The sequence below is a fragment of the Solanum stenotomum genome, chromosome 12 (assembly GCF_019186545.1).
Source record: "Solanum stenotomum isolate F172 chromosome 12, ASM1918654v1, whole genome shotgun sequence".
NCBI lineage: Eukaryota > Viridiplantae > Streptophyta > Magnoliopsida > Solanales > Solanaceae > Solanum > Solanum stenotomum.
Window position 1 is genome coordinate 43,631,879 of NC_064293.1, and position 22,145 is coordinate 43,654,023.

General features: G+C 36.3%; 1 protein-coding gene across 6 annotated transcripts; it reads right to left on the reverse strand.

Annotated features, from left to right (window-relative positions):
• Window positions 1-1,176: 1,176 nt before the first annotated feature.
• Window positions 1,177-21,757, reverse strand: LOC125847575 (DNA ligase 6-like). 6 transcript variants are annotated; one of them, XM_049527193.1, is made up of 19 exons: window positions 19,328-21,755; window positions 19,072-19,189; window positions 18,241-18,322; window positions 16,639-16,741; window positions 16,415-16,511; window positions 13,103-13,205; window positions 12,048-12,167; window positions 11,636-11,683; window positions 10,737-10,834; window positions 10,579-10,644; window positions 9,161-9,320; window positions 6,885-6,992; window positions 6,485-6,534; window positions 4,511-4,545; window positions 4,355-4,416; window positions 4,097-4,258; window positions 3,934-4,022; window positions 3,061-3,160; window positions 1,177-1,529 (listed from the first exon to the last, which is right to left on the reverse strand). In XM_049527193.1, exons 1-19 carry the CDS (start codon window positions 21,681-21,683, stop codon window positions 1,221-1,223), a joined length of 4,266 nt encoding a protein of 1,421 aa, XP_049383150.1. In that variant the 5' UTR covers window positions 21,684-21,755; the 3' UTR covers window positions 1,177-1,220. The 6 variants fall into 6 exon arrangements, 5 of the variants coding, with proteins under 5 accessions (XP_049383150.1, XP_049383151.1, XP_049383153.1 ...); XR_007444448.1 differs by lacking the exons at window positions 1,177-1,529; window positions 3,061-3,160; window positions 6,485-6,534 and having other exon boundaries at window positions 3,932-4,022; window positions 19,328-21,757; XM_049527194.1 differs by lacking the exons at window positions 1,177-1,529; window positions 3,061-3,160; window positions 3,934-4,022; window positions 4,355-4,416 and having other exon boundaries at window positions 4,118-4,258; window positions 4,472-4,545; window positions 19,328-21,757.
• Between the last annotated feature and the right edge of the window lie 388 nt (window positions 21,758-22,145).

Sequence of the window (22,145 nt, forward strand, 5' to 3'; positions counted from 1 at the left end):
TAGTAATTATGCAACTTTTAATTGTAGAGACAGTATCTTAAAAAGTAAAATAGATACTCTATGAGAGCTTCCAGTTCTATGTCGTTTGATTGAGAACTAGTTATCCCAAGATTAACTATCTTAGGGTTAATTATCTTGGGATAACTTATCCCATCACTATGCTATAAATGGTGGGATAAGTTATCCCAAACAAGTCATTTAAATTTTATCTGAGGACTATTTATGTTTATCCCTCACACCAAACAGACCCAGGGTAAGCAAACTGCCAAGTTGAATCTGTGGGTAACAGCCTTTCCAGTAAGATACACAAGTGCAGACTCACACCTATGACAGTGTTTCAGCTTNACTACAAAGGATATAATGTTTTTAAAGAATTTTTAAAAATGTTAATAATAAAAAAGGAATTAAAAAAATGTTAATAATAAAAAAGGAACAATGTGACATGGCATCCTATTAGGAGAGAGATAATATTGTTTTTTGTGTCAAGTATATTTTGAGGAAAAGAGGTAAAGTTGGGTGATATTGTGGTCTTAAAACAAACATAAGTGATATTCCTAGGTAATTTCCCAAACATGGGTGACTATCCAGGGAAATTACTCCTTCCAGTTCTATGTCGTTTGGTTGGGAACTAGTTATCCCAAGATTAACTATCCTAGGGTTAGTTATCCTGGGATAACTTATCCCATCACTATGCTATAAATGGTGAAATAAGTTATCCCAAACATGTCAACCAAACAAGTCATCTAAATTTTATTCCAAGACTATTTATGCTTATCCCTCCCACCAAACGAGCCCAGGGTAAGCCAACTGCAAAGTTGAATCTGTGGGTAACAGTCTTTCCAGTAAGATACACAAGTGCAGACTCACACCTATGACAGTGTTTCAGCTTGTTCTGCGTGGATCCATTTTGTTTCCAACAATTGCGCACCCACATAACTGTATAAAATTACACGCACATTTGAACATTGGGTCTCTATACGGTATGGTATAGGATGGCGTCCCACAGTTCTGTACAGCATCGCAATCTTAACACAAAGAAGTTCAGCTCTTTCCACGGTGTATGCAGCATCACAAAGTGATCACACACTACTCTGTCAACTATTCTATGTAGTAAGCATTTATACCTCTGTGTGTGTGTGTGTGTGTGTGTGTGTGTGTGAGAGAGAGAGAGAGAGAGAGTGGAAAAGGGAGGTTCCTTGAGAATAAACCAATATTTACAACTATTTTTCAGCCTTCACATCCATTTTTCTAATCTGAGAGCGGAACATGTCAGCTATATCAGCAGATGTGCTACATTCCTCAGGTTTTCTATCTGACACACACCGGATGAACCTGGGGAATCTGACAGAAATACCACGAGATGGATGGACTAAACCAATGGCTGCGTGATGCACTGGTGACACTGTGAAGTCAGCACCCCTTATCACCCACACAACTTCTGGAGAAAACCACATATCCGGAACTTCTTCACTTCGGTAGTAGGGTGGCTTTTTCTGGCAGATCTTGTCCGCATCGAAGAAGTCTCTCATCTGAAAAAGTTAAGTCAGCAAGTCCCAATTAGTTCTACTGAGTGCTCTGAAACCAGACTTTCTTCAACTACTATAAAACCCTTTAGTGTCTTCTCTTTTCCTTAAAGATTCTCTTTTGTTGGTATTCTTAATATTTCTTTTTCTTAAAGATTCTCTTTTAGTTTTTCCTTTCCATGGTCATTAACCCAACATAGGAGATTTGAACTCACAGATTCACATTGATTATAAATATATAAATGTGTTACTGAGAGATGAAGGCCTAACACAACCACAAGATGAAGACCTACTGCAAACACCATCTCTAAATGCACACATAAGAACTTGATATATGGATAATGCTAACACATTAGTACACAAATGATAACAAAAACAAAACTTGAGTTATACTTTAAGGCCAATGATAAAAGCATGCTTCTATGTGCAAGTAGCTAAGATATTTTTCAACAGACAACATTGACTTGCTGAATTTTCATTTACTTGTCCAGCTATAATATTTTACTTAATTCACAAGTATTTGCAATGATAAAAGCATGCTTCTATGAGCAAGTGGCTAGATATTTTTCAAGAGACAACATTAACTTGCTGAGTTTTCATTTACTTGTCCGGCTATAATATTTTACTTAATTCACAAGCATTTGAATGAAACATAAACTTTTCGAACTCCATAGAGTGTTTGTTCTGCTTAAGCTCTTCGGGACTCCCATAAACATTTCCATTTTCTTAAGCTCTCCTGTCCTATAGTATCCTTTTTTTCCAATAATGGTAATGTCCGGTCCAACTTGCACACCTTGACTATTCAGGAGGATTAAGTTGGACCTATGCAATCTTGTTACAACTGTTTTTTTACAGAGATTTCTGGTGAAAACCTCAAATCTTGAAGCATGGGCATTTGAACAGAAAGTCTGAGTAAGGAGAACTAACTAAGCTTCCACCGGGTACCCTGCTGTCTCCACCAACACAGGCAATGGGTAATTCCACCCACTAAGGCTTAAGCAGATGAGAAGAAACCACCAATTGTTTTTCTCCCTATCGGTGTTTGAACCTGAAACCTCGCAATTATCCTCCCACTTCATCAACATTTTGTGCATCCAACCAAAACAGAGTTCTGTAGCAGTTTTACAAAACCCCGTCTATCACCTAAATGAAGGTAGCATAAACACTGTAGCAGTTTTACAAGATAACCAACTCCCTATGCTGTAGTGATCTATGTGCTCTATTTTGTGTTCTATTGCTAAATTTGTGAACCACAATCAAACTCAAAAACCATGTGCACCTCAAGATTTCAACAAAACAAAGAAAGAGATGATCTAAAGCCACAGTAGGCTGTTCTATAGACCAAAATAACACGAAGTAATAAAATTCACCAAGTATACGAGATGGGATGAAGGTCCAGTAATTGAACTCCTATATCAATTTTAACTTGATTAGTAACATGAGGGGAAGGGATTAAATTAAACCTCATGCCATCAAAAGACAAACTTTTAATAAGATCAGAAGAGAATTAATCAAGTTATATCATTATGGAACTCACCTCTACATAGAAGGAATCAGAAAACCCAGACATGACCCGGCAGACACTCTGAAATTCCTCTGTGTCAGGGTTGTAGCAGGCCATAAGGAAAGGACTATACCTATAATTTGAAAATGAATGTGTTAATCACATGAAAGCATTCATGCACCAGAATCCAATGCAATTTCTCAGCAGTCATAAAAGAAGCAACAAAGGGGAGGGTGATGTTATCTTACTTGTCCACACAATATATATGCATTACATATAGCAATACAAATTCACATGGTTTATTTTTAGTTTTTTTTTTTTTGGAGAAAGGTAATGAAGTTCCTAACAAGAAAAAAGGTAACAATATTATATATCGTTAATACAAAGCCTGTGCTAAGAGTCATATTTGCAGTTAAAAAGGAGCAAGTAGCAAGAATATTTATGTGTTCTCTTAAAGGATTCCATGATATCTAACAATGAATCTACTTCATCTAGAAATTCTTCTTTACACCAAAAGTGAAACAGAAGCAAACAATTCATATTGATCTACTGAGCAGGACTGTTCAAACAAATGCACATGTTTGTAGCACTGAACTATCAAAATGGCATATAATAGCAGTACACAATCTACCTTCACTGGTAACACCAGAAATTTCTGTAAAACAAATATCGTCACCAAGCAATCTCAATCAAATAAGATTTCTGGGTAAAAATGCTCAAATTCGTGGAGATTTGCAGTTTGTTTCCTTAACCATCCACATAGTACTTTAGAATAGACATTCCCACTCTCAAAAACCTAAATGAGATTTCTAGGAGAAGAAATGCTCAAATTCGTGGAAATTGCAGTTTCATTCCTTAATTGTCTGCATAGAAGAAACCAATGAGGAAAGAAAGATTGGTCAATACCATCCTGCTTTTCTTCCATTCCCATGCCAAGCACCAATTGGAACCAAGTCCAGGGAATCATTTAATCCTTCAACATAGTCTCTCTTGACCTGCAAAGAGGTTCCAGGATTAGAACTGAAAATTTCATCTTCTTGATGTAATATATGATGTTTAGAGGCAACACCTTTAACCATGCATCAGAGCGCTTTGATGGTGCGTACCCAGCATCTTCATCAAGAAACTTCACCATGATCCCTTCACATGAAGCACGTAGTGCATCATTAAGAAAGCTGTTCATCCTAGCCAGTGTGGCTTCATCATCTGCACAAGCATCATCGCACTCTACCTAAAGAAGAAAAAATTACTGAAACACTGACACAGGAATGGCCCATGGCACATACTAACAAACAAAATTTAAAAAAAAAAACACAAAGAAGCTTACAGTCATTTCTGTCGCGTACTCTAAATAACCTACTTTGCCGTCACCAAATAAATCCTTCAAATCTGATTTTCAGACAGCAAAATTTTGAAGAATTAAGAAGATAGTACTATTACTTACTAAAACTCCGCACTTATAGGAAGAAACAACGATGCATACATTTTCGCCTTTGACGGAGCGGCAGATTCAACAATCTGCACAAAGAGTTCTAATAGTTATAGGCTCCTAATAACATTCTCCAAAAAATAAAAGACGTGAATGTCCCAAATGAAACAGTAAAAGAGAGCAAAAGAAACAGCTAGGTGTACATCATTGTGGAAGGACTCTAGCTAGCCATGAAAGCCTCACATTGCCTGATCAGCAAAACTTTGAAAGAGGCAGACACATGTAGAAGTCTCCTCAAACATCACTCCCAGGTTGAAGTAGAAAGACGAAGGTTACTTTTCATATTGAAGCATGCATCACAATGTACAAACTAAGATCATGAACCATTTTCGAGATTCTTGATCGAATTAAGAAATCTTATACTCTATCCAAATGACATGGTTCATAGCACGAAGGTCAAATTTGACTCGAGTTGACTTGTCCTCAATTTTTTTTCTTTTTTTCTTTTTTGAACATTGGTGAAGTTGTATTCTTCAGCATCAAGGACATGCTGGCCATCTTCAAAAATTTACAGCCCTAAGCCTAACCAAGATTACAAGCTCCCTATTAATTCTATAATGTGATCTGCATCTTTACAGAGTTGTTTACACCAAAAAGTAAAGATACCAAACAATTCCATTTTACTTTGTGAATGGAATTCAATTCTTTTCATTTTTTTCACAACAAAATTTGTTTATAACTATATTAAAAATCACATAAATATTACTACAACAACATATCCAGTGTAATCCTACAAGTGGAGTCAAGGGAGGGTGGTGTGTATGCAGCCTTGCCCCTACCTTGTGAAGGTAGAGAGGTTTTTCCGGATAGACCTTCGGCTCTACTAAAGCATACCACCATCAAGTATTGAAAGGAAAGCTTATTCAACTAATAAGAAGAATAATCATCATCAATTGCATTCTATAAGCTATTTCCTTAAGTGAGTTGCTTAACGAAAAGCTTATTCAAATAATCAGAAGAATAATCATTTTCAAAATGCTTAAGCTGTGTCAAACAAACAACTAACTAAAGTCATACCAGCAGTCACATAAATATTACTACAGAACCAGATAATTTAGACTAAAATATTTTTAATATGTTTAAGAGCATTGTAATCAATAAAAAAAAGTTGTTCGGCTCTCTAAAGAGTGATTGTAAAAAACATGAGTTGATCCATAATGAATATTAGATTGAAAATCTCATAAAGAAGACTGTCAAGTCCAATCCCGAAGATGCAAAGAGCCCTATAAATCAGATAGAGGGAGTATATTTTTATTTCTATAGCTTCACATATTCTCTACCCTTTCCAATAATCTTTTGGTATATCATTTTTCTTTAGGATTGCATTTAACTCCATCTATTTCTACAAATGTTAGAGCCCCCTGAATTGTGTAACCTGGAAGTCTTATTGTCCAATATTAAGGACTTCTTAATAAAATAAGATTAACATTTTCAGGGTTATCTTTCCTCACCCAAAAGAAACAAACGTTGCACTGGATAAGTTTCCATAATATTTCTCCATATGAGAAAGTAATACCATAAACAAATTGGCTATTTGGTTTAGAGTTACTGATAAACTAGTAGCTCTTAGCACATGTTTTCCCTGATTTCACTGGGATAGAGAGGCGACGAGAATCACTATTGCTAGTTAGTCACAAAGTAAATGATTGATGATTCCTAGGATTTCCAGTCAAAATCTGGTGCAATGCTTCAGTGAGACCTTAAATGTTTTATTAGTTATAGACCTGTTCACACCACATACATTTGCGACTCATCACCGAGTAAATCCATCTATCGAAGCTTAACCAGATTAACAAACTGCCCCTAACTCATTAACAAGATGTTTCTCTTGTCGATCAAAACTGGTGAGTATTTATCCACACCAAAAAAAAAAGATATTATGTATCAGTAGCAATGTAAAGGATAGACAATGTGTAATAGAAAGCACGGAGATCCAAAAACAATTGGAGAAATGGTTATAGTAATTACTGTTCTCCGTTTGCAAACATGATATCGAAAACAAAAATGCATATCTCAACCTGCACAAAGAATGAAAAAAGAAAGAGATGTCAGATACCAAAGATGATATTTTTACAGAGCAAACATTTTTTAGGGAGAGTGCACCATAGGTACTGCAGAAAAAACTTAACTGATCTAGTGTTCAATAAGATACTTACTTCATTACATAATAAACATAACATATAAAGAAATTTCTTATTACTTAAGGATGTGAAATACAAAAGAATGAGGAGCCAGTCTGCTATGTTTATTGCAGACATGGATAAGGAAGGTAAGCCATCATCCTTACATACACAATGTCCTGATGATAAATCAAATTTTGGGGACATCAGAAGGCAAGAAAATTCCTAATTGAGAATATTGACAGGACCTTAATTTTATCTAATGCAATGATGGAATCTTTGGACCCCCTCTCACGTGAAGATAGTTCTTGGAACGACATGAGCTTTGGACCATTTTGTCTATCAATTGCAACAACCTGAAAAAAATGGATATCACTCCATAAACGACAAAAGTTCATCAATAGCAATTACAAAAACAACATGCCAAGTGTAATCCCACAAGTGAAGTTTGGAGAGGGAAGAATGTACACAAACCTTACTCCCTACCGTTATGGGGTAGAGAGGCTATTTTTGATATACCCTCGGCTCAAAAGAGGTGTAATCAAAGCAAGATTGAAAGAAAAACAATGACAACAAAATAGCAAGATACACAAAGAAAATGAAGCAACATGTAGTGATAAAAATTGAAGAATAAGATACTACACGACCACTAAAAATGAGAAGATGAGAAAAGGAGATTGACACGCTGCCTTTCCCACCTAAAAGCATGACAAGACACAGCTACCTAATACTCTTCTACCTTAATCCTCAATCTCCATACCTTCCTAGCTAGGATTCTAAGGTCATGTCTTTAGTAAGATGAAAATGTGTCGTGTCTAGTCAAATCACCTCCCCCAGTTCTTCTTCGATCTACCTCTACCTCTCTTATAACCTGCTATAGCCGATCTCTAACACATCTTCATCTTCATTAGTGCATTTATACATCTCTTCACATGCTCGAACCATCTCAGTCTCGTTTCTCACATCTTGTCCACCACAGAAGTCACTCCCACCTTATCTTGTATAACTTTGTTCTTTATCTTATCTCTCTTAGTATGCCCACACTGCCATCTAAGCATCCTAATTTTCATTTTATCTTCTAAATGTGTGTTCTTGACTAGTCAGCATGTTGCCCCATACAACAATGTAGGTCTAGGTCTAATTGTCACTTTGTAGAACTTATCTTTATGATGATACATTCTTATCACACAATACCCCAGACATAAGCTTTCATTTCACTCACCTCGCTCCAATATGATGTGCAGCAGCATCATCAATCACCCGATTTTCTTGGATAATAGAGCCAAGATACCACATTCGTCACAAGTGCCCCTTTATTCGGACACAAATTTCCATATTTACACCCTACATATACCTATAACTAGACAAGATTTTTGGACCCTCGGTGTATTCAACCAGATTTTAGAAATAAAAATCTTAAGGCCTAGCACATGCCAAGTTCCCCAGCTTACCACCTTTCGGGTCTGAACAATGACTAGAAGCACAAAATTGAACTTTTTTAATATAACTGTAAGAAATATAGGAAAAGAATATTATTGAATTGTTGTTGTGTTTACATTATTACATTGAGACCCTATTTATAGACCCTAGAATACAATCCTTTACCAAGTAGGATACTATTTAGTATTCCTATTTCTATTTCTATTCCTATTCATGTTCTAATAGGATTGTATAAACTTATACTTATTCTAATAGGATTGTATAAACCTATTCCTATTCTAATAGGACTGTATAAACCTATTCCTATTCTAACACTCCCCCTCAAGCTAGTGCATACAATTCATGTACCTAGCTTGTTACAAATGTAATTAACACGAGGACCGATGAGGGGCTTGGTTAGGTATCTGCAAGTTGATCAACCGACTTCACAAAATTGACAATCAATCTCAATGTNTTCTCAACCATTAATATATAAAGAAAAAAAATGGTCCAACCTTCAAATTCCATCCAAATTAATAATTGTTGTGTCACAAGAGTTAGTCTTCTCTTCTCCTATTTCTTTTCCTTTTGAACTTCTTTCACTCTCTGACTTATGTTGAATCATTGTTTCTATTTATTGTTATGAGCTGCTTTTTCTTCTTTTACGGCAATATTATTATTCTTTTAGTTGGATATAAGTTTTTTGTTGTGTCTTAGCATATGCTTTACTCAGTATTAGATGTTTGGATGCTCTAATAAGCACCATCAATCTTTTCCTTTTTTGGACATTTTTTTGGACAGCCTTAAAACTGCTTGCAGTGTTATTAATTAGGTCTTATGTCCAATTGCATCCTTCAAATATAATATCTTGTGAAATCTGTATAGCATCCCTATTTTTCAAAAATTTCATGGCTATGTGACAACCCCCCAAATCTTTCTACCTACAAGTTACAACAACAACATACCCAGTGTAATCCCACAAGTGGGGTATGCGGAGGGTAGTGTGTACATTGTACGCAAACCTTACCCCTACCTTAAGAGGTAGAGAGGCTGTTTTCGATAACCCCAAACCTTTCTACTTAAAAGTAGAATTTTGAAGAAATACCTCTGCATCCAAGATAAATGTTGCTCCTCTGGAATCACATGATTCTGTAATTATGTTGACCAAATCCGGAAATCTAGATGTTGTTTCATCCCCATTCCTTGAAAATACACGGACTGAACCATCAGACAGTTTATGAATTTGAGCTCGCTGACCATCATATCTGCAAATAGAGATCTTCGAAGATATAATTATATTCCAACATTCAACATCAAAAAGAAATAGTTCAACATGGATAAAGCATATGTAAGAATCTCTCTCTTTAGATGTCCGTCAAATGTCAATACATTCATCTATCCTTTTGGTGCATAATTGTTCATCAAGGTTGCATACACACCACCCTCCCTAGATCCCACTAGTGGTAGTGGGATTACACTATGTATGTTGTTGTTGTTGATTGTTGCAAATTTGGGTGATAACCCACTAAAATGAGAATTTCATGTGATAACTCAGGCACACATATGTTTACTTAAAATGGAAGCACAGAAAAGGTAAAGCCCCAACAAGTGTCATCTCTTTTGTGCTTTTTGAACATAATTGACTCATAAGAGACAATAGGCTGCTAAATAGAGGACTGTGATACTACAAGGAGCCATCACCACTCTGCTTGCACCACGACGAGAACAATATTAGGTTTGGATTTAAAAAAATGACTATAAAATAAGAAGAGAAACCCACCACATCAGGAAGTAAAACATAAAGAAGAAAATTACTAAGCTCTTTGAAACCAGTACCTCAATGATATGACTGAGGAACTTCTCAAAAGGAATGTGAACTCCAAATAACCCATACAACCACTACCCCTAAAGTTTATGAAGACAGTTGAACTTCTTTAACAATGTCTTACCAGAACTGAAGATATAGAGAAAAATAAAAAAGAGTTTCTAAAATTGTACTTGGAGAAAGAATTCTTAAATGATCGTGAACCCATCCTACCTGCAATCAACTAAAAGTTAACTACCAGAAGGTAAAAGAATATTAACTCTACTACTCGAATTATTTTTTGGTCCTCTCTTTTCTTTGCTTTTGCTCCTCCTCTTGTTTTTTTTTTTTGGGTGGGGGGAGGTAGGTGCTCTAGTACTCTCAATTTCTCGAAGACAGATAATATGGTCTGTTGTTATGTGATGCCAACAAAGCAGAATTCCCACAAAGGAACATACTTCATGATAATTACTTTAAGAACAAGCCCAACCCACTGAAATCCCGAAGGAGATGCTTCGCAATTCAGGGATCCTGTGTTCCCAGCAGCTCCTCTAGATTGGTAATTTCATTCTCCCACAGTGTCCATTTCATAACATCGAGGGATTACCAAGCAAATGAAACAATTAGCAAGCATGCCCAAGGACTCAGATTTAGAAGTGATTTTTAACTTTAAAAAATCAAGAAAATAAGAGCAAATAACAGGTTTTGTTAGCGGTTACTTGTATTCACATGAAAAGGCTTTGTTCTGAAAGAGTTTCATCACTTGAGGGACCCCATTAGTAATCCTATCACAAGCAAAAATTGAGAAAGTTTAAGAGATGGCTCCATCAGGAAAGAAACAGCAGGATGAAGTGCAGTACAGCAATAATATATGTACTTTGCAAGCATTGGTTTGATGGGTATGCCTGGAGCCATTGACAATGTATTTGAAGAAAACTCAATCCCCTTCTCCATCAAGGAAGGCACAAGTACATCCTGATCGAAACAGAGACTACATAAATTAAACACAAACAACAATCATTACATAGTCCAGGCAAATAATACTCAAATAATAATAGGCTCCTGGGGAAGGATCTAAGTGAGAACTGAAATACTTCATTATTTTAAAACAGCACTTTTAGGATTATTGAAGCAGAAAGACAGAAAATAATAGCTATTTGTTTTCAATATTTGGAAGACAAATTGAGTGACACGGGATTTAGGAGACCAACATGAAGCAGTGAACAAGATAGAAATGTTGAGCTGTTCAGGTGAGTAATAAAAATAGAGCACTAACAGAGCTTAAAACTAGAAGAAATAGTGAATGCTTAGTGTGAACAAGGCCTTCACCGCCCGTTGGTGGAAATAACAACACATTTCTATTGTAACTTATCCCTGACTGGGATATTAGCTGTATCATGAGAATTTCTATCTTCACTTGAAAGTTGTTCTTTTTCTAACTTACCGTGGACTTCGCAAAAATAAAAATAAAATCATGGCACCCAACTGAAGATAGAAAAAGAACAACTTTCAATAGACCTGGATTTTATAAGTGGTTAGAGAGAGCACACTTTTAGATTAAACTTTTAAAATTAGTAAACATAACACTTCAATCTAAAAGTAAATAGGAAGTACACTCTCTCTAACAGATTAAACTTTTAAATGAGATGGCCAACCACTTCAACAATAATTTGAAACATATATTACAACTTAAAGTTCATAAGCACTTAAAAGAAAAGAATACCACCACTTAACTCTTGACAGTAAACTATTAGAGACATGATGAGTGAATCTTACCAAACTGGGAAGGATGTTATAAGCTTCTACTACTTCTGCTGAAAGTCGCTAACAGCAAGGAAATGAAAAATTACTCGTTAGTAGACAAACCACTGAGGCAAAATTAATGAGTTAGAAACGAAAGGGAAAAGCACAAGATATGAAAGTAGAATATAAATTAAAGAATCAAGACACAGTTTCCCACTTCAATCAATAATAGGGCAGATCAAAAGTAAACCAAACATCAACTGCCAGCAATTTTTACTCATGTCCTCAAAAGAGAACCATCTTCAAGTGTAGTCAACCAAAGGATAAGCACAGGACCCAAGGTGAAAACATTCATGAAGAATGGGCTTTCATACAAATGAAATAAAAGACAGATTACTGTTGACACTTGACAGGATGGCAACCTCCAGAGGAATAGAATATAAACCTGCAGACAATCTTTCAGGTTTTCGGCCAGTCCTTCATAAGGAGAAGAATTGAACACAACTGCTTGAGCTAATGCAGGAAGAACAGTTCTCATCATGGCTCCAATGCGCAAATTCCGAACCTAACTTGCAACAGAAGAGGTAAATAAAGTTGAAATGGCCAAAGAAAAAGGCAAGAATCTGCCACACATCATCTTCCACAACAAGTCAACAAATTATTGAACTTTGAAAGTGGCAGAACAAGAAAAGGAGCTTGTTTAGGTCTTTATTTAGATTAAAAGTGTTCTCCAAGGGTAGCTAACTCATCATTAGTTTGTGTAAACTGTACCTTTTTTTACTTTTTTGAAGACCGTGAACTCTCCTAGAGCCAGTGGCACAAGGTTCGAACCCCGGTTGATAATGAGCCAAATTCTACCCTTCTCCACTATAATATCAGGCTTTTGGTAGGGTTCGAGAACTCATGACGTGCACCTAACCCACACATCATGCTCTACACTTTCACCACTAGACCAAAGACCTGGGCGCTTAATCCACAAAACTACATGCTCTCCTAAAGCCAATACTGAAATGATACCAATCGAGAACTATGAATGGCAAAGAGTTTCATTAAAGATGCTTGATCTTTTTCAATAACCTGATGCTATATGGGGAGCACAAAGGAAGCAAACTTTCAATTGTGGATATATGTAAATAAGTATTTAAATTAACCCATGCTTTGACAACGAAAGAGGGAAGAGAAACTACTGCAATATAAATAGATTTGGGACAGATATTGGATTTGAAAGCTCAATGCTCCAGTGATTATACTAATCTATTAGGTTGAGTTTGCCAACAAGGGCAATTTAAAACAAACTAGACGCAGCTGGTTGAGGGGAACAAGGGGGCAAAAAGATCTAGAAAGTTATCCTTTACTAACTTATGCCATTTAAATATGGGATATTGCAGGATTTGATAAAACTTTGGGGAGTGCTCTTAACAGTATTACTATTACACATTTATGGACCTACAACACCAAAGAAAGGATTTTATTCCTTGAAAACTGAAACCATAAACTTACCAAAGTTCTCACAAGAAACTTCATCTCCTTCTCTCTACATGAACACATGAGATTGACAATCAGGCTTTTCTTTCGGATGGCGCTCCCACTACCTGCTTGCAAGCTGATGCATTGCATATGGAAATTAAGGTTTCATACCAAGCTTACAGCACGACAAGAAAGGTAAGGTAAACATATAATATTGAGGAAAATTGATAAAATTCAGTATTTTTCAATACAATAAGCTCCATATTGTTAATACATTGTCTTCGTTCCATTTTATTTTCCACATAAAACTTGACATTTCTTGTGGTAAGCTAATTTTAAAACTTAGCATTATTCATACGATGTTTGCTTCCAATATTTATTTTCCACATAACTAATACCTGCATAAGTTATGTGAGAATGTATGTGTTATCTTTTTTTTTTTTTTATGACNTGTGAGAATGTATGTGTTATCTTTTTTTTTTTTGATGACAAGGGAAACCCGCAGCCGCTACCCTTTGGGTGCACAAAGGGTAACCCCCGCTCCTATGCAATAGCTCGCAAACCACATAGAAGAGGTAACTTGCACTAGGCAAGCCTGGTGCGGCGAGCTCAACCCAGAAGGCAAACTCCTTGTTTTCGCTGGCAAGGGGTTTCGAACTTGAGACCTCCAACATGGAAGTCCTAAGCCCAAACCACTGGGCCACCCCGAAGGGTAGAATGTATGTGTTATCTTATGCAAGATTGAATGTGAATAAGAATCTAGATATTAATAATACTTGGATCAAACCACCGAATCTTGAGTCGAGGGTCTACCAAAAACAACCTCTCTACCCCACAAAGGTAGGGATAAGGTCTACATATATCCTATGCTCCCCAGACTGCAGGTGTGGGATTACACTGGTATGTTGTTGTTGTTGTGAGCTTAAAATAAACTATCCTAGTTGTACATTTGTAGGTAAAGTGGATAGCATCTCCCTCTCTATATAATAGAATCTTGATGAGGTACATTTCAAAAAAAAGACAGCAAATGGTGGATACCTCCAAATATAAGAAGTCACTTGCATCTGAAGTTAAAAAAAAGTAGTCCAGCTAATATGCAGCCCAGTCCCGAAACAAAGAAAAAGAAGTCACAAAGACAATTGTTAGAATAGGAATAGGTTTATACAATTCTATTAGAATAGGAATAGGTTTATACAATCCTATTAGAATAAGAATAGGTTTATACAATTCTATTAGAATAGGAATAAGAATAGAAATAGAAATAGGAATACTAAATAGTATCCTACTTGGTAAAGAATTGTATTCTAGGGTCTATAAATATGGTCTCAATGTAATAATGTAAATGACAATAACAATTCAATAATATTTTTCTCAAATATTTCTCACATGGTATCAGAGCTAGACCCATCTCAATTTGTTGTTCACCGATAATGGACCCCCATTTAGAAGTGTTCACGCTCCAATTGAGGTCTGGGCGTGCGGGGGAGTGTTAGGATATCCCATATCGGTAGAGGGATGAGAACTTGGTCTCGTTATATGGACTTGAACAAACCTCCCCTCATGAGCTAGCTTTTGAGGTTGAGTTAGGCCTATGTGTCATATCTTAACATGGTATCAGAGCCATCATTCCAGTGACAACTTTTTCATATTTAATTTGTATAGCACCGTGGCATCATTTCGATGACTACTTTTTCATATTTAATTTGTGTAGCACTATGCCATCCTTATGGTGACTACCATTTTTTTGCATATATTATTTGTGTAGCATCGTGCATCTCTTCGGACTACTTTTAATATTTAATTTGTGAACCATGGATTTTTCCGAACTATTTTCTCATATCTGAGTTGCATAGCATCATGTGTCTTTTCAGTGACTCCTCAGATTTGATTTGCATAGTTCCATTCGTCTTTCCGGTGACTCCTCAAATCTGATTTGCGTAGAGTTGTGCCATCACTCCAACCCTACCCATATAATTTTTCTTTTTCAGCAGGGTCGTGCCATCATTCCGACCCTACCCATATTATTTCTCTTTTTCAATGGGTTCGTTCCATCAATTCGAACTATCCTATATAATTTCTATTCTCTAGTTGGGTCGTGACATCATTCCGACCCTACCCACATAATTTTATTTCTTAGATTGTGACCATTTTTAGTCATCAAATCTAATACTCCGACATATGAACATGTTCCGGCCAGTTTTTCGGTGACTTGTTTGTATCGACTCGTCTATTGATTCCAACATGATCCACATACTTTATACTAGATTTAGAGCACGTACAACGACTATTGCATTGTGAAGAAGTTTATATAGAGCAACCACCTAATTTTGTTGCTCAGGGGGAGTTTAGTAGTCTTGTATGTTGATTACGTAAGTCACTCTATGGTCTGAAACAGTCTTTGTAAGCTTGGTTTGGAAAGTTCCAACATTATCGGTATTATGCATCAAATTCAGTATTTCATGAGAAGACCAAGAACATTGAGATTGATTGTCAATTTTGTGAAGTCGAGTGATCAACTTGCAGATATCTCACCAAGCCCCTAATCGGTCCTCATGTTAATTACATTTGTAACAAGATAGGTACATGAATTGTATGCACTAGCTTAAGGGGGAGTGTTAGAATAGGAATAGGTTTATACAATCCTATTAGAATAGGAATAGGTTTATACAATCCTATTAGAATAAGAATAGGTTTATACAATTCTATTAGAATAGAAATAGAAATAGGAATATTAAATAGTATCCTACTTGGTAAAGAATTGTATTCTAGGGTCTATAAATATGGTCTCAATGTAATAATGTAAATGACAACAACAATTCAATAATATTCTTCTCCAATATTTCTCACAACAATGATCAGAACCAAATAGCGAGTTCCATGACCATGGATAGCAACCATTTACTTCTGAAACTTATAACATATGATAATGTTCTGTTCTTTTTCATCTTACACAGACTTCATCCCCTGAATAAGATAAAATCCAAAAGCATACTAATAGAAGCTTGCCATAAAAGAAGGATAGCATGGTCTGAAATTCAAGAAAGGGATTCGCATGACATAAAAAGAAAAGATAAGAAAATGATGCAGGAATACAGTCCATCGAGTACTTGGAAGTGCATTGCTGAGGTTAGCTCTGTATTTTTGTCATGTACTTTTTCTCTCTTTCTAATTCTAAGGATTTTCCGCTAACATAACAAAAGAGATTATGTGGTTGGGGCAATAGGCTCTGGTCTAGGAATCAAACCAGTAAAAAGAACCTATCCTGAATACTAGAAGACTATACATTCTCTTCAAAAGATCAGCAATGACAACTGTCAGAACCAGAAAGAAGAGTCAAAATCATACCTTATCCTTCTAAGAGCAGAGTATACACCCCTAACTGTAAGTGCCACTGGAGGAGCAAGTAATGATTGTGTTTGTCGGCAAAGTTGAGCAACATCACCTAATACAAATTAGGGTCAACAAGGTCCAACCCCGTTATAGAAGCATCCAAACAAACCAAAGAAAGGAGAAACGTGAAAATTTGTGCTATCAATTGTCCAGCAACATAAAATGACAAATATTCATACCAAGATCACCGAGACTGTTGTATAGTTCTCGTACTTTTGATTTCTTTGTCCCGCATGCCTCCTCTAGTGCTGCTACAACAGTACTACCCCCAATGTTCAATTCCTGGATCATGATAAGATCAGAATCGAAACAGAGCTCTGAAAATTGGTATAATAAAACAAGACACAAGTAACAACATGATGTATAAAATCATGCACGGATATTTTTTTTATTGGTAAGATCATGCACAGATATTTTTTTGATTGGCAAATCATGCACAGATATACAACACATTTAATCACAAAAATAAGAAATAGATCACAAGAAAGCACGTGCCCATAACACCAAATGATGTGATTGTTAATGTCACACATAAATCCGCCCTCTCATCCACGGTAGAAAGAAGAAAGTTACTATCTTTTCTATCAGGAGAAGCAAGAAGTTACTATTGAGATGTGAGATTATGAACGCCCTGCATTTTCATAGTAGGTTATTTTCTGGCTGATGAATTCTCAAGTATACAACTATTTTTCAATTTTCAATATGATAGGAAGCTATGGCAGTAAAATCTTCTTCAAGAAATAATGTGATGATGTCAGGGGAACAGCAGTATAAAGGAGAAAACCTATATACTCTTTTTTCTGTTTTAACTGGGGTGGATTATTTAGGCTCCCATTCAGTTCATGAAACTAAATGGAAATTCTCGTTACTGTGAAAAATGCAGTACATCATTCTCTAGTTTAATGTTGTTGGAAGGACCTCAGCTACCGTCATCACCCATGTCAGAGACAGTTAAATGATAGTGATATTACCCAAGATGCATTAATAACAATTTTACCCTCCCAACAGAGAATTATTTACAGAAAAATCAAGGCAAATAAAAACAAAAAGACTGTCTGCAATCTTCAAAGGGAAAATCCAACTAATTGGATCCCCCACACACCCTCTCATGTTTCCTTAACCCCCCTCACTCACCTTTCCCTTTCCTCCAACTTGGTGTAATACTAATGATTTTTATTTGATTTGTCCAAAAAAAAAAAAAAAACCTTTTTTTGGGTATATTTCCAAATCATCCCTTTGTAACTTCCAAATTCCAATTTATAGCATACACCTAAAGTAATAGCTTGTGCATTTCTTATTTTAAATGTGTGACACGAATACCACTTCCGGAGACAAGCTTAAATAGGGTGACTGTGCTAAGGGCAAACCCTTAGAATTATAGGAAGATAATTCATGTCGTATATTTAACATCTTGGAGACAAATGAGAAAGGTGCTTTTCAGGAAAAAGCTCTTAAGTACTTAACGTATTTATACCTTTCAGGTAACAGGAAATTACAGATGGGTTAATTAATTAGTTGAAGCACTGAAATTCACTGCTGGTTGCACGTTTGAAGGACTGTATTCTAAAGGTACCTTTGAAGCTTTGATAGTAACCATTTGGTACTACAAACATCAATAAATATTATTGTTCATATCAATGAATGCATACTCCTAGGCATCACTAGTAAAATCAAAATAATAGATGCACAAAAATAGTAAGAAGAAAATTGCATCAGTATTTTTGCAACAACTCGAGCAGTGACCAAGAAGCAAAATCATATAGAAAATCAATTAAACCAACCATATTTTCATGATCAGGGGCTATCTTGTTTGTGCACAAGTACACTGCAGGAAGCACATCCTCCGGAGACAAGGCTAGCAAGCTGCAAATGAGAGCAACTCATCAACTGAAACAGCTCAATAACTTCAGAGGGTTCATTTTTCCCAGAAAAAACCACACACTTTCTTCTGGATCAAAGGGTGGATAATGATAGGTCTTATCCTCACCCACTCACCCCAAAAAAAAGACTCTAGAGATGTGAAATTGTATTATTTTCCTGCAGTGGTGCTGCAGGGGGACAGAACCTACAAATTATGAATAAACTACCATTTTAAGTTTTAACCCGCATTCATCCTGCCGTCTCTACTCCCTCTTTATACCAAACAAAAAGTAGAGCAATGTTCCTTTTCGGTTTTGAGATGTAAATTTGCTTTGACAGCAAAGACAGAGAACCTGTTTGGCCAAGCTTCTAAAATCAGCTTACTTTGAAAAGTTTTTTTTTTTCAGAAGTTCTTTTCAAAAAAGTACTTTCAGTGAGAAACCGTTTGTGTTTGGCCAATTAATTTAAAAAGCACTTTTGAGCAGTAATTAGGGTTTAGCCAAGCTTTCTAAAAAGTGCTTATTCAACCCAAATAGAAGCCGCTATTAATCCAATAAACCAAATGTAGAACAGAAGCTATCAAAACATTCCGTGCTTAAACCCCTAACAAATAACCCTCACCATAACCTACTGTAAGGATAATGATACCATACTGGATAATTTTGTCAACATGCTGCTGTGGATCTAATATGATATGCTGAGTCATAAACCTACAACAGGCTAAAGATTAAAAAGAAAAATAAGCAACAAACCTCTGAAACATATTGCACAACATTGATGTTGCTTTTATCTTCCCTTTTTCTTCCTTTACCAATTCAAAAGTTCGTGCAAGATGTATGTATGGAGCAGCCTGCCCCTTACTCCAGCAAGCTGGGGAATAGAATGAAAGAAAGCAAAGGAAAAAAAGAATTATTTTACTACTGAACAAATTTTACTTCGTGGCAAAAGTTGGACTGCTGGAATATATCTAAAAATTACACAATTAATAGTAATTACAAAGACACCAACCATGTTCCACGGGAGAGTATTTCTCATGGGGAAGTGATACATAATTTACAGAATTATCAGCAAAGGGAACACCACATAACGACAAATCAGCATCATCATCTCCTAATATTTTGGGTAATTTATCATCTTTGGAAGAAGGGTAAACCTCTTTAGCACACTGAGGTTGCAACAATTTGTTTGTTTTAGAAATCCCCTCTCCATTAGTCTCTCCTACATCTTTGTATTCTGAAAAATAAATATCAAGTGCCATACTTATGTCTCCTTTAGTCTTTGCTAGTACTGTGGTAGCATAACTTCTCAAAGAGTCATCCCCATTCATAATCTGAATAAACCGATCAGCTTCCTCTTTATAAGCCTCAACAGAGGCATTTGGTGGCATGCAGTTATCATCATGGAAATTTTTACTATCAGCTTCACTGTTTCCATTCTGCAAAGAAAGAGGCAGCGTTTTACTGAAGAACTTTGTTATAGTACATTGCTTTGGTCCACCAGAATCCATACTCGCATGTCCTTTTGCTTTCTCAAATGACTTGTTTCCAGTACTTCTCTTCCTTTTACCAGGAGAAACTTTTTTGCTACTGGAACTGGACTTGATGGGTAGTTTAACAGTTTTACTTGATGCAGTTGTCTGACCCTGCTGCGGGCTTTTACCAAGACATGGTTTGGAAGGTAATGCAGACTCATTTGCTGAGTTTGCCTCAAAAGAAGAGGTAACAGAATTACTGGCAGTGACCTGTTCACGATATTCTGTTTCATGTTCGTAAAAGTATGAGACTGCATCAACAACATTTTTATCCGAAATACTAAGTAAATCCAACATCTGACCTTTAGTTACCCAAGTGGGCAAACAGCCTTGAAGTTCTTCTAGTATTTCCTCCATATCACCTTCACTTATTTTTTCTAAACCTGGCGACACAGATTCTCCTGGAGGAAATGAGGAATGGATAACAGTATCCATATCAGCAGCATTGCAGCTTTTAGAATCTGATGAAGTATCCTCATTTTCTTGCTTGATGATACTGACTAAAGTATGAGCAAATCCGTTTGTGTTTTCTTGCTCGGTGATACTAACTAAAGCAAGACCAGATCCTTTTGCATCTACATCATCCTTCCCTTGGACACAACGATGAAAACCCATTAAGAATTCTTGCTTGATGGCCATCTCATCAACCAAGCCAGCAAAATGCTTCCGCATGGCATTTGCATGTTTGCTATCCAGCTTCTCAACATCTGTACCTACTGTTGGGATGACATGCTTTGGTTTCAAAAACTTCACATATTCTCTAAGCTCGTCATAATTTGAATGTTCGCTATACGGAACAAGATGTATCTCAAAGGAATCTTTCTTTCTCACTGAAAACTTATTCCGCTTCACTTCATAAGTCCAACCTGTGGGGACAAAACCAACCACCTTGGAATATCCTTTCTCATTCATGATCTTATCCATTTTCTCAAAATTAGGTCTGAAATATGGCCAAGTCTCACCCAATACATTCCACCCAACAACATGAACATCAGTTTCAGATTCAACAGTCGTAAACACCCCATCCTCCCCATGACCTAATACTCCTAAAACCGACATTTTTCTGCCATCAACATGAATCTTTCTCTGACACCTCCGCGAAACCTCCATTAAAATCCTCTCTTTCCCAATAACATAAGTAGCAATAAGAAACAAGATATTTTTCAATGAACCCTCATTCTCAACTCCACTTTTTTCTATAACTCCAACTATATAATCAATTGACTCCTGTTGACTAGGGAATATAAATTTCGGATGGCAATAAGTTGTATCCAAAAATACAGCATCAGCACCCACAAATGCATTCAATACAGGCTCTAATTTCATGTCATCACAATAACGAAAATCACCTGTGTGAACGTACCGCTCAAATTTTCCATTATTAACTGCAACTTTAAATAAGAACTGCACAGCACCAGGACAATGATTGGCATCGATGAGAAAAACTTCAGAACCGTCTATTAAAACCGATTCGGAGAGCGGTAAAGACACTACATATTGCGCGGGAACATTGAGAACTTGGATGAGAAGGTTAGCAGTGGTGGAGGAACAGAATATGATACCTTTAGACCAATTAGAGGACAGGCCAGTATAGTGATCGGAGTGAAAATGGGAGAGGAAGTAAGAAACGGAGAAATCGGCGGCATATTTGAAACCGTCGATGATAAAGCGAGTTCTTGGGATGAGTTTTGGTTGGGGGATTGAAGAAGGGATTGGGGGGAGAGGAAGGGATAATGGGATTGAATTTGATGAGGATTTATCGGAGAGGGAGTTGAGAGCGGTTATGTACAGAGTGGTAGAGTCTAGGGTTAGGGTTCCGGCGTCGGAGGACATGGCCGCCGGGAGAAATCGATTGTTACAGTGGTAATTGTACGACTAGGCGGAGCATTACTACTTGGAGGCGGTTGGATTGGAATGGCGCGAGAAGAAGATTTCTTTGTAAAAAAAACTGGTACTCTGTTCCTCTATATTTGAAAAACCCTGGTTTTATGCGACACGCTAGTAAAGAATCTTTATAGTTTATTCAGTACATGATTTTGAATTATAAGTTATGAAGGTTAAGAATTTGGGTAAAATTTTAGAAGTTGGTCGAGTTTTATTTAATTTATATTATTATTATTACTTACTCAGTATATATTATCTTATTTTTTGATTTTATTATTATTCATTGTTTTTCTTGTTTTGATTGTAATATTTGTGTGTTATTGTTCTATTCTAACATGTTGTTTCGTTATATATTTTTTCATACCTGATTTTAATATCTCTTGTTTTTGTTCCTTATAGATGATTTTTTTG